At 38.6% G+C, this 10,608-nt stretch overlaps 2 protein-coding genes and 1 long non-coding RNA gene across 6 annotated transcripts; 2 read left to right on the top strand and 1 right to left on the bottom strand.

Annotated features, from left to right (window-relative positions):
- The first annotated feature begins 34 nt into the window (after window positions 1-34).
- On the top strand, window positions 35-6,468 carry LOC103718318. 3 transcript variants are annotated; one of them, XR_005514707.1, is made up of 4 exons: window positions 35-482; window positions 4,098-4,222; window positions 4,301-4,367; window positions 5,570-6,468. It is a non-coding gene; the product is annotated as an uncharacterized LOC103718318 (long non-coding RNA). The 3 variants fall into 3 exon arrangements; XR_003387748.2 differs by having other exon boundaries at window positions 35-509; window positions 4,098-4,167; XR_003387749.2 differs by having other exon boundaries at window positions 35-509.
- Window positions 3,155-4,099, bottom strand: LOC103718317 (probable methyltransferase At1g27930). Its single transcript, XM_008807072.2, has one exon. It carries the CDS (start codon window positions 4,015-4,017, stop codon window positions 3,181-3,183), a length of 837 nt encoding a protein of 278 aa, XP_008805294.1. The 5' UTR covers window positions 4,018-4,099; the 3' UTR covers window positions 3,155-3,180.
- A 1,140-nt stretch (window positions 6,469-7,608) lies between the features above and the next one.
- Window positions 7,609-9,542, top strand: LOC103718316. Of its 2 annotated transcripts, XM_008807071.3 has the most exons (4): window positions 7,609-8,177; window positions 8,264-8,356; window positions 8,445-8,641; window positions 8,786-9,542. In XM_008807071.3, the coding sequence occupies exons 1-4, from the start codon at window positions 7,944-7,946 to the stop codon at window positions 9,351-9,353; spliced, it is 1,092 nt and encodes a 363-aa protein (XP_008805293.2). In that variant the 5' UTR covers window positions 7,609-7,943; the 3' UTR covers window positions 9,354-9,542. The 2 variants fall into 2 exon arrangements, with proteins under 2 accessions (XP_008805293.2, XP_008805292.2); XM_008807070.3 differs by having other exon boundaries at window positions 7,611-8,177; window positions 8,445-9,542.
- Window positions 9,543-10,608: the final 1,066 nt, after the last annotated feature.

Here is a 10,608-nt window from a genome sequence, read left to right as displayed (position 1 = left end):
TTTTTTTTTTTTTGGGTGCTTGTGAGCCAAAGCAAGGAGATCTAGGCACTCCCGGTAATCTTACCTTCCCTTCCCTCATCTCTCCGTACCCGAGAGCCGGACCCAAAGTGGATTCGAAAATAGAGGGAAGAAGGAAGAGGAGAAGAAGAGAGAAGGGGAAGCGAAGCAACGCCAAGCTCTGCGAGGTCTGTGACCTTGGCGAAGAGAACCCCAAGGTCTATCCTTTCCTGTCCCTATTCGCAGCAGCATTTCGTTCGATCAACTGGCAACCTTGTATTATTTAAAGAACCCGATGGAATTGGAGTTAAAACTCGAGAAAGTTTGGATCTTTTCGATTCTTTTAGGGTCTCGTCTGAGGGTTTGATCGAAGTAATCCACTCTTTTATCCATTTTGTTATCTGTGTAGGTTTCGCTTTGTTTTCCTTACTGAAATGAGTTGCTGTTCAATTCAAGACGTCTCGGGTGCTGCTAATTGGTCACAGGTTTGTCCTTCGGTGGTCTTCTTGACGGTAAAGATCACGCCTTGAACCTTTTCCATTTGAATATCCTTAAGTAGAAGTGAACAAACATGAAATAACTTTGATTTACTTGAAAATTTTGTTGCCCTTTTGGTGTTTGCATGATTCTAATGCTTGCATTCCATTTGATTTGGAGTTCAAATTTAGGAAACTTCTGTTAGAAAAGTAGCTCCTATTGCCAATATGAGATCACCTTAAAGACTGAATTCAAGCTGGACACGCTAAATTGACATGTGAGTAGGTAGGGGACTTGCTTTCTAAGCCTGATGAGGTTCTGGGTATCACTTGGAATAGGACAAGAAGTCCTGTGGCCTATGAATCCGCGTATGGTTTGATGGAGAAGAGGTAAATGACTTCAAGTATAAAAGGTGTTTGAGTTCTATGAACAGTCGTGCACGAAAAAGGGCGTTCTGCGAATGGAGTCGCTGTAGACATGAGAGAATAGAAGAGACCCGGTCTCGTGCTTTTCTTTAGTTTTACTTGGTATTCTTTTGTGCTTCTCGAAGTTGCTCTTGTATCCATCTTTTTCTATAATTCTCTCAAAAAGCATGCTAGAGCTAAGTGGTGCACTCTCTTGTAATATGACTTTTTCTCTGTGTATTATAGTGGATCTCTCTCTCTTCCCTGGTGGGCATAGCCCGTACATTGGACGAACCGTGTTAATTCTTGGTTTGTTGGGCTAGTTTTATCTTTTTATCTTTTATTATCTTATCCAGCTGCTCTTGGGACTGCAACAAGTTCATATAATGCAGGAATAAATTTGGCAACAAAAAGTTATTTTATAAAATATAAGGATATTCTATATTTTCTATCATTTGTTTTTTAAAAAAATCGAGGAAAAAGAACTTTTTTTATAGATTTCTTTGTCGACAGTATTGCATTTAGATATAAATCAATAGTTGTTATATTCATAACTAAATTACCATGTAGTTCAAGCTCTAGGATTGTGCGGCTATTAAGGGATCCAACAACTAGGCATCTTTACAAACTTGATCATGTCTTTGCATTTGTCCAGAGTATTCCCAAACTTTGGCTCATTCATAATTACACAAGTAGAACTTGTGGCTAGTCCACTATAAAGACATTTTATTATTTTACATATGCTTTGATATACAGGGTCTTGTCTTTATTTATGTATTATTTCTATGTACTTCCTCTGTTGATTATTAGGAACGGCGAGCTGTTTCAAGATGGTAACCACTTATGGTTAACTTTCTTATCATGTCCCATGAACTTCATTCTTTATTGGAAACTCAGTAACTATCATATTGTCTGAAAAAATTTGGATCTGATGCTCTTAAACATGATTCTGAACCTCAGCATATAGTTTGCATGGTGAGAGTTTAAATTCTTCTTTATTAATTGGCATAAACAGACAAATCTCCATATTTTTTCTCTTTTTTTCTTTTTTGAATTAGATCTCCTCATAAGTTACTTTAAAGTATTTTCTGACTTGCATTGTTCAGAGGACACACATTTGATACCTATTCTGATACATCAACACTTTTATCCCAGCATGATTGTTTTCATAAAAGATGATTGCTATACTAAAAATAATCTAATTTGTGATGGTATGTGCAATTTGATAGATTATCTTTGAGATATTATATGCAGTTCAAATAGAACTAGCAAGTGTTTCTTCTTAGTGGCATAGAGCCTGAGCTAATCATAGCAATGCAATTTTCTGTTGATTATGGTAATGACAATGTTGATCCTGATGCAGCGGCAATAAGAATAACTTGGACCTAATTATTTTGCATCATATGGTTATAAATTTTATTCTGTCTTTTCTACAAAATTTTAATTTAATGTGACATGAAAACTAGTCGATGCTGTTGAAATGAATCACCCATCTGGTTGCGGAAGCAGACATCAAGTTCTATACATGATAATATAGGAACATGTGCAGAATGCATTTATATTTATACAGAGAGATTTATACTCCTCATGTCACTGCAGATGCCAGATGGACATAGGAATTTGCTGCGTCTGGTACCTTAAATATGTTGCCATTTTGCACCATTTTTGTGTTGTCAAAATCACAGGAAGGCTTCAGTTTATAGATGTGTCCTTGACTGGGAAACATCTTGAATGGAAGTCAACTTACTTATCAAATTTAATAAATACATATGCTTCAGCTACACCATTGCTTAGGAAAGGTTTCTTTCTTAGGGTGCTCATAATTTTGTCTATCAAGCTTTTCCATCATGCAAAATTATGACATGGATCAACTAGCCTTTAGCTTGTTTTCCTTCTTATTCTCTATGCTAACTCCTGACATGTTACTGGAAAAAAAATGGCTGCTTTCGCTATTTCTTTTTACAGCATTATTTCTCTGGTAGGGACTTGTGGCTTGGTGATTTATATTCTTGTTCTTGAGGTACCAAGACTTGGAAATCAAGAATAACAAGAATGTATGATTTGCTCATATTCCTCTAATTGAGCTTTTACTTGTCTCATCTTTGACCAAAATGATGGTTCCAACCATAAACCATCTGATCAAGTTTGTCCCTGTCTAAGATACTCAATACATATCAATATATATATATATATATATATATATATATATATATATATATATATATATATTCATCTAAATGTGATTTCATAATCAATAAATGATTTCATATCTGTAAGGTGTAAAAGAAAAATAGAAACTTACTTACTGAATCTGAGGTACAGCCTCAGGGCAAAACCTAGCAGAGCCGGAGTTTCCTTTTATTCTAAAATGCCATAAGTTTCCCTTAGAGGAAACCAAATTTTCATGACATAAGAACTCCCAAGAGTACCACTTCTCAATCATCCGATCTATGTCATGGACAAAAACATCCGTCGTCTTACCAGCTCTTGCAATCATGGCAGCTGTGTAGATTGCCCCCATCCTCCCTGGTGCCTCTGGTTGGTCTCCTCTTGGCCCATCAATGACCACCACGTCCCATTTTCTGTTGCACACTACCTCTGGCAGCCCAGTCAGTGCTAGCTTGCAATGTGATTTATGGAGGAGACTTGCTTGTGGTGTGCAGGCAGGGTTTGTTCTAGCATGTTTAAGTAGCTCATATGCTTCACTGGCCTTGTCATGGTATTTAACCAAATGGACTCGCATGCCTTTGAGTTTTCGGGTTCTGAGCTTTTCATAGTCATCTTCTAGAAAGCTAGTAGTTCCTTCAGTATTCAACATGGCAAGATCAAGGAATTGTGCTTTAAGTCCAAAAAAGAGGAGGTTGCAGGGGGCTCGTCGGGTTATAAGATTTTGGAGGAGCTGGTGCTCTTTTAAGCTGAGGATATTTTCAGCAGGGGGTCTGGCGTATGGTTTCATGGCATGAGATACACGAGGAAGGCGTTTCGCAGGCATAGAATTTGTAGAAGCACATGAATTTGAAAATATTGGAGAAGAGGGTAGTGTATGAGGTGCTGTAATGTTTGTAAACCTGAAGAATCTAAGGAAGGAAATGGTTGAGAGGATAAGGAAAAGGACAAAGATGAAATTCTTCGATGACATTTTCTTCTCTTTCCTCTCTTACCCTCTTATTTCCTGCTGTGGTTGCTGCTGATCTTTATTATCTGCAATGTTTCTCTCAGGAAGACTTTCTGATGTTGCATCTGGTTGTGAGTCGTGGGGAAAATGGCTGAAAGGCAAAGTCAGATAGCAGTAAGTTGGGTTCTCTTTCTGCTCTTCCCTTCACTTCTTCGGCCTACTCTGATGGGTATGCTAGTAGTCTTCTGTTTTTCTTGAGAGCTAAGAGAGATGATTGCTGTTGGTTGAAGAGTTCTTTCTTGACTAGGGGCAAACAGCAAAAGATGGGCAACATGGATGCTTTCCCCAATGCTTTTCTTCCAGAATAACAAAAGGTTAGGTTTTTCATAAGTCCTTTTGCAAATTATTTTCAGGTTTGTTGAGTGGTTGAGCGAATATGAAGAAAGCTGTAAGAGTAGCTGCTGAGCAGCAGTCAGTGAGGTTTAACTTTTATAACTTCCTTCCAGAAGTTTAGGTGATCCAGGTTGCAATGAGATGATTATATAACATGACAATGGAGGAGGTGGGCTCATTTCTAGCAAATCCTTTTTCCAATTAATCAAGATGATGGACTTTTTCTATATTCCAAACTCATTTTAAAAAGGCTGAGTTTAAATTCTTATTTCAGATGACTCATTTAGACATGTGGGCCCTTCTGCTGATGATGTTCATAGGCAACCAACTTTGTAGTGACCCATGACTAACCATCCATTTTGTCCACTATTCTCAACATGGGGTGGTTAGGTTCTAGCATTGACTGTGGCCATCTTTACAACTTGAACTGATGGGGCCTACATAACCACATATGTTGCAATTGATCATGCTAAATGTTTCTGTCTTCAACTGGCTCATATTTTCATTGTTTTTTGAGGAAAAATCCATTTTTACCATAATGCAAGTGAACCTACTTTTGATCAGATGGCGGCAGTTAGCTGCAGCTTTGGACGGGGTGCATGGACCTTTATTTTTTATTTTTTTATTTTTGGGTGGAGAGGGGGGTTGCATTTGCTATCATAAGTTTTACGATTCAGATTGAAATTATTTAAGTATAGTCAATCACTCCTGATTAAATGAATATCTGAAGCTGAGGTTAGTGGTTGCTCTATCGACTCCAATTGTAATTCATGTATGATGGTGTATAAGTGAGTTTGTTGAATGACTGAATGCCAGATGCCGAATGGGTATTACTTGAAAACTACTTCCAGCCTTGGCTGGTTGATGACATCCATTGGCTAATGAGGAGTAATTCCACTGTTTAGGACAATTCTTCTATAGAAAAAGGCCCTCTAAGCTCCAGATTATGTCTAATACTATGCAGAATGGCTAAACTTATATGTTGTACCTAACCTAATGCTAGGCTATCAATGCTGTCCCTTAACTAATGGACATGTTCAACAGCCCCAACATCACTTTTATTCAATCATGTCTTGATGCTTATTGACGTTAATCAAAACAACAGGTGATGACTGTGGTTTTGTAGCTTAACATTGATCGAGCAACTGCCACCATCTGATTGGATTGGATCTCAATGATGCAGGTCTTTGCTGGATTCGATCGTGCAAAGATATAACACGAGGCATCACTTTCAAGCAGTTTGGCTTGCTTTGATGCGGTCCAAAATTGGAGCTATTTGTTGCTTCATCGAACCTTCATGGCGATTATTTCCATATCAAAGTTAATAGTTTAATTAAAGTTGAACCAAGAAGGTTGATTCTGGAGGAGGGTTATGGAGTACCAGCTTTCTTCTTCAAAGACTTTATTAGGTGTCCAACTTTCTAGCCTCATTGACCCTGGGCTCTTGTCATTATTGCCCCCTATTCCATGGCATCTTATGAAATGGCATATATTTGTGCAAGTTGGTAGATTAAATATTCAGCAACTGAGCTCATCTGTAATCCACTGAGTCCTGGTATGCTATTAAGCAATTAACAAGTGATCATGCTGATGATCAAGTGTAACTGAGGAACTGCCAATTGTTTTGTACTCGACAACGTAGTTATCAATAACTTTGCTCCAAGATATTTTAGTTTCAAAGATAGAGGTGGAAATGCGTGGGGCCAATCTACGTGTATAATATCGGGTGTGCTCCGAGCCACAAGGTTTACCTGTTGATGGTGTTGTAATCAGAATGTAGGGTATGTAATCCGACAGAGATGAACACAATTTCCTGTATGAGATGTTTTGAAGCTTAGATAGCATGTATTTGTTTTTTTTTTTTTTCCTTTTCCCTTCTCAAGTCTTGATATCCTTGAAGGTTGGTCTTCTTTGTAATCCTTGAAGGTTGACAGGATTTCATCTCCATCAGTTGGATTTCAAGATTCCAAAGCAGGCCTCAAAGTTGTCTTGGCAATGCACAACATCCATGTATTGCCATTGTGCAATTAAAATGTAAGCCAGCTGTAAAATTGACATGTTTACAGATCATATTTGATGTGAGGGTTTGTATGTGGACAAATAAAGTTGCATGTGAAAAGAACAGAGTTGCTGATTTTCCCCACAACAATTCCTTAATATTTTGTAACATTTCACAGAAATATGTAAAAAAAATCATACAAATGTATTAATATAGACAACAATATTTCTTTCTTAATTAGCTCCTCTCTCACAGAAAAAGAAAAGAAAAGAAAAATCATTGTAGGCATGTGATTGTTATGGGAGTAACATAGTATGTCAACAATTTTATCATATTATCATGATATTGTGAATTTATTATGGAAAGAGCATGCATATTCTTTTTAATGTTTATCAATTTTCTTCACTTGTATACATCGTTGTATAGGAAGTATTTTATATAATTTTGATTCAAATTTCTTAAATAACTTGAGAAAATTAAAATTTTAAGATTCCATAAGGCTTTAATTTGTCGACAAAAACCTCTAGAGCAAGATTACTATTATGATTTAAAAAAAAATTGATATTAATATACACTCTTCTGGTTCGAGAATTCGACCGGGGTCTCTGGTCTAATTCCAATCCTTGAATCTAAATCCCAGATTCAGGTTGGTGTCGCAATCTATAGGTCAAGATGATCATGACCTTGTCTTCGCCTTAAAGTCTCCACCAAATCTTGGCCGGTATGGCCACGATGACCACCATGATTATTACTCAATTCCCAATCTAACAGCTGTGATCATGGCACACCGCAGAATGGAGACTAGCATCCAATCAACCTAACCTTCCAAGAAAGTAAGGAGAAGACCGAAACCCTAATCCTTTTCCCACCACATAATGTAACTTGGGATGCTATAGCAAACTGGCATTCAAAGAAGAGACAATATTTTGAGTTCATGGTGGCATTATTGTTGTAGCATTGGTTGCATCCATTCTTTAGCCTCATCTCATCATTTTCTCATGGCCTTCCTTCTCCTGACTCCAAGACTGGTCCTTGTCTCCCGCCACAAGATTCCATCTCCCTCCAAATTTAAAATTTTGAGCGGTCCCCTCCGTTCCTCCACTCCCACAAGCCACCCAAACGGTCACTATCCGTTCAAACTTTTTAAATTCTATGCTGACATAACCCCCTAGCGCTGCCATTTCACCTTCCTCTTGAACTCTTCCACTTGTTTATTCTATTCGGATTCGTAGAGGTAGAAATCCTGTCCAAATTTATTGACCACATAACCAAAGTTTGAAACCAAAAGCCTTCGCTTACCCAATCAAATGGTTTACTCGGTCTTCCATGAGTCATTCCTTCATCAGCTAAATCAGTTACTCAAAGCCTAAGCAATGCCATTTATATTATCATTGAGGAATCAAGCATTTGCTTCTTAGTGAAAGCCACCAAATCACCATTCAGAAGAATTAAAAATTGCAGATATTATATTACTAAACCGTGACTGTGTAGATTGATTATTTTTGTACTCCATGTTTTTTTAAGGCACAGTAGATTGCTGTTGTCGTTGTCGGTGTAAATGTTTTTCCTTCGGCTCTCTCATAAAATATCTTTATGGTCGCTACCTACAACGCCCCAATTTGGATCAACATCTGAAACAAGAAAGCTTTTTGGTGGGTTTGGGTTGGTCTCTTCATCAATCAAGCCTTTGTTTCCTTCTCTCCTCCTGTTGCTTGTTGCTACTCTTGTGCAAATTTCTTGGTTACTTTGGTATATTGTTGAAGAACAGATTGTTCTCCATATGGAACCCAAGGTATGTTCTTACAAGTTTCAAGCAAAAAAAGTTCTTTCCTTTAATCCATTTGCGTATAGAGTATCATTAACATGCTTCGCATGCAGTCTCTGGTTGGAGGGGAAAATGAAGAAGCCACATTCAGTTCAATACCCAGATCACCACTTCAAAACCAAAGGCCGAATAGCATGATTGTCAAGGCAAGTTCCTCTCTCATACTCTTTTTCCTCCTCCATCTTTGAGATCTGATATATGCTGCAATCTGAACTTCTGCATCAAAAACAACAGAAAGTATGTCCGCGCGAATTCATTCCTCCCCACATAGTTGCTGAGGCCATATCAACTCTCCATGGTCTTGATCTAAGATGGTCAGGACCAATAACTCCAAGTGAGATGGAATATGTGAGCAAGTATGTCCATGCCAAGTACCCGCAATACTCGCATGGCCTCATCGAGGAAGGTGATAAGACTGACCTCTACTCAAGGTATTATTGCACTGCATCGCCGGAGAACTCCGACGACAGACGCAGGTCTCCAAGGGGAAGCCACCTCCCCGACCTCGTCAAGACTCAGTTGGAGCCTTCAAGGCTTCTAGACATTCTCACTAAGAAGTCCTCCTTCCCTGGCAGCTTCATATCGATCCCAGAGATCCAAGCCCGGAACCGCGTCCTTAAACACTGTGGCCTGACCGATGAGGAATACCTTGTGCTCTTCACTCCAAATTATAAGGCTGCCATGATGTTGGTGGGGGAGAGCTACCCTTTCTTCAGGTACAACTACTACATGACCATCATCGACGATGAGGTTGACTACGTGAGGGAGTTTGCAGCATATAAGGAATCAAAGGTGATCTCAGCACCTGAGACTTGGCTGGATCTCAGGATCAAAGGATCACAACTGAGCCAATACTTCAGAAGGAAGTGCAAGCATAGCCCCAAGGGGCTCTTCTCCTACCCTGCTGAGGTGAGAGGGACGAGGTACTCCATGCACTGGGTCTCCGAGGCGCACCGGAATTCATGGCATGTGCTTCTTGATGCTACTGCACTTGTAGTTGGGGAGGATCAGCTGAACCTTGCTCTCCATAGGCCAGATTTTGTGCTCTGTACTCTTGATAACAAGCATGCTCACCCTTCCAAGATCACTTGTCTATTGGTGAGAAGGAAGTCCTTTGATACTTCAGCCTCAGCTTCAATCTAATTTACCTGTTGAAGGGTTAGATTGGCTGCACTTTGTGTACTTTTATGTGCCTCAGTTGGAGATGGGGGTACTCAAACCAATCTGAAATTTGGCTGTAGGAGGAAAGCTATAACTTCTCTAAATTAGATATCCAGATGTTAACAATATGGAGATGGAAAATAAAAAAGGGATTTTACCAGTGTGCCAGAACCTTTTTATCATCAAAAGCATGTATTTTGCCACAAACTTGCATGCAAACAGAGGTATAGCAGGCTATAGTTCTATGGAAGTGAAAGTTTTATTGCAGGTCAACTTTAGAACTATTCATCAATCGTATCTTCACAATTGTAGCATATTCAAACAAAACTTTTATGAACATAGTTGATCCTCTGCAGAACAACTAAATTAAACAAGAGGCAATGTTTTTAATTTTTGTTGGGCCTAATTAGGTAGAATTTTCATCATTAGGGAGTATAGGATTTCTTTCTCGCAGGTGGCATGAGAGCTTTGGCTTCAGGAAGGATTGTTGACATCCTTCCATTCACTGTGAGTGAGGTAGAGATGAAAAGAGAGAAGAAGAATGAACAAGAGAATAAGAGAGAGAGAGAGGGGAGAAGAAGAGAGAGAGAACAACATTTCTCCTTGGAGTTTTATCTCAGCATCCTGATGGTCTCTCGGTGATGTGTTTCTTTTGTGTGATATTTCTTGGTGAGATCTTTTCATGTATTTTCTATGGATTGTTTTCTCTTGATGAACCCTTGTAAAGTCCATTGTCTATGAATATTATAGTTGATCTCTTACTTCCTTGGTGAATGTAGCCTGGATTTTGAATTAGAAAATCTTAGCGTGACATATTAATTTTATTCTCTATTATTTTATTTAGTTGTTTCTAGGTTTGTAACAATTTGTATTAGAGCCTGGATTTGATGATGGCAGGAAATTCGACCAAATTTGAAAATCTAAATTCCAAGATTTAATGGCGCTAACTTTGCTTCTCGGAATCTGAAGATACAAGCTATGTTGATGAAGGAAATTTAGTGCCCGAGGGCGAAAAGAAGAAACCTGCTATTATGATGGATAAGAGTTTGCCAAGAGAGATAAGATTTATCTTGCGCTTGGTGAATCTATCATGTTTAATATTCTCTTGGAAACCAATTAAAGAATGTGGGACGAGTTGAAGAGCATGTATGAGCAAAAGTCTGTGCTACATAATATTTTTCTTCAGAGTTAGTTGTACACCTTGTAGATGCAGGAGCGAGCTTTATTACAAGAGCAA

This window comes from Phoenix dactylifera, chromosome 14, assembly GCF_009389715.1.
Source record: "Phoenix dactylifera cultivar Barhee BC4 chromosome 14, palm_55x_up_171113_PBpolish2nd_filt_p, whole genome shotgun sequence".
Lineage (NCBI taxonomy): Eukaryota > Viridiplantae > Streptophyta > Magnoliopsida > Arecales > Arecaceae > Phoenix > Phoenix dactylifera.
The sequence above is the reverse complement of the archived record's forward strand: the minus strand, read 5'-3'. Positions and strand labels throughout refer to the sequence as shown.

Excerpts from the sequence above, each read along its gene's own strand:
- LOC103718317 (XM_008807072.2), bottom strand. The coding sequence starts at position 4,017 with ATGTCATCGAAGAATTTCATCTTTGTCCTTTTCCTTATCCTCTCAACC.
- LOC103718316 (XM_008807070.3), top strand. The coding sequence starts at position 7,944 with ATGTTTTTCCTTCGGCTCTCTCATAAAATATCTTTATGGTCGCTACCT. Across the intron at positions 8,178-8,263 it reads TTCTCCATATGGAACCCAAG|TCTCTGGTTGGAGGGGAAAA; the intron begins GTATGTTCTTAC and ends CTTCGCATGCAG. Across the intron at positions 8,357-8,444 it reads CGAATAGCATGATTGTCAAG|AAAGTATGTCCGCGCGAATT; the intron begins GCAAGTTCCTCT and ends CAAAAACAACAG.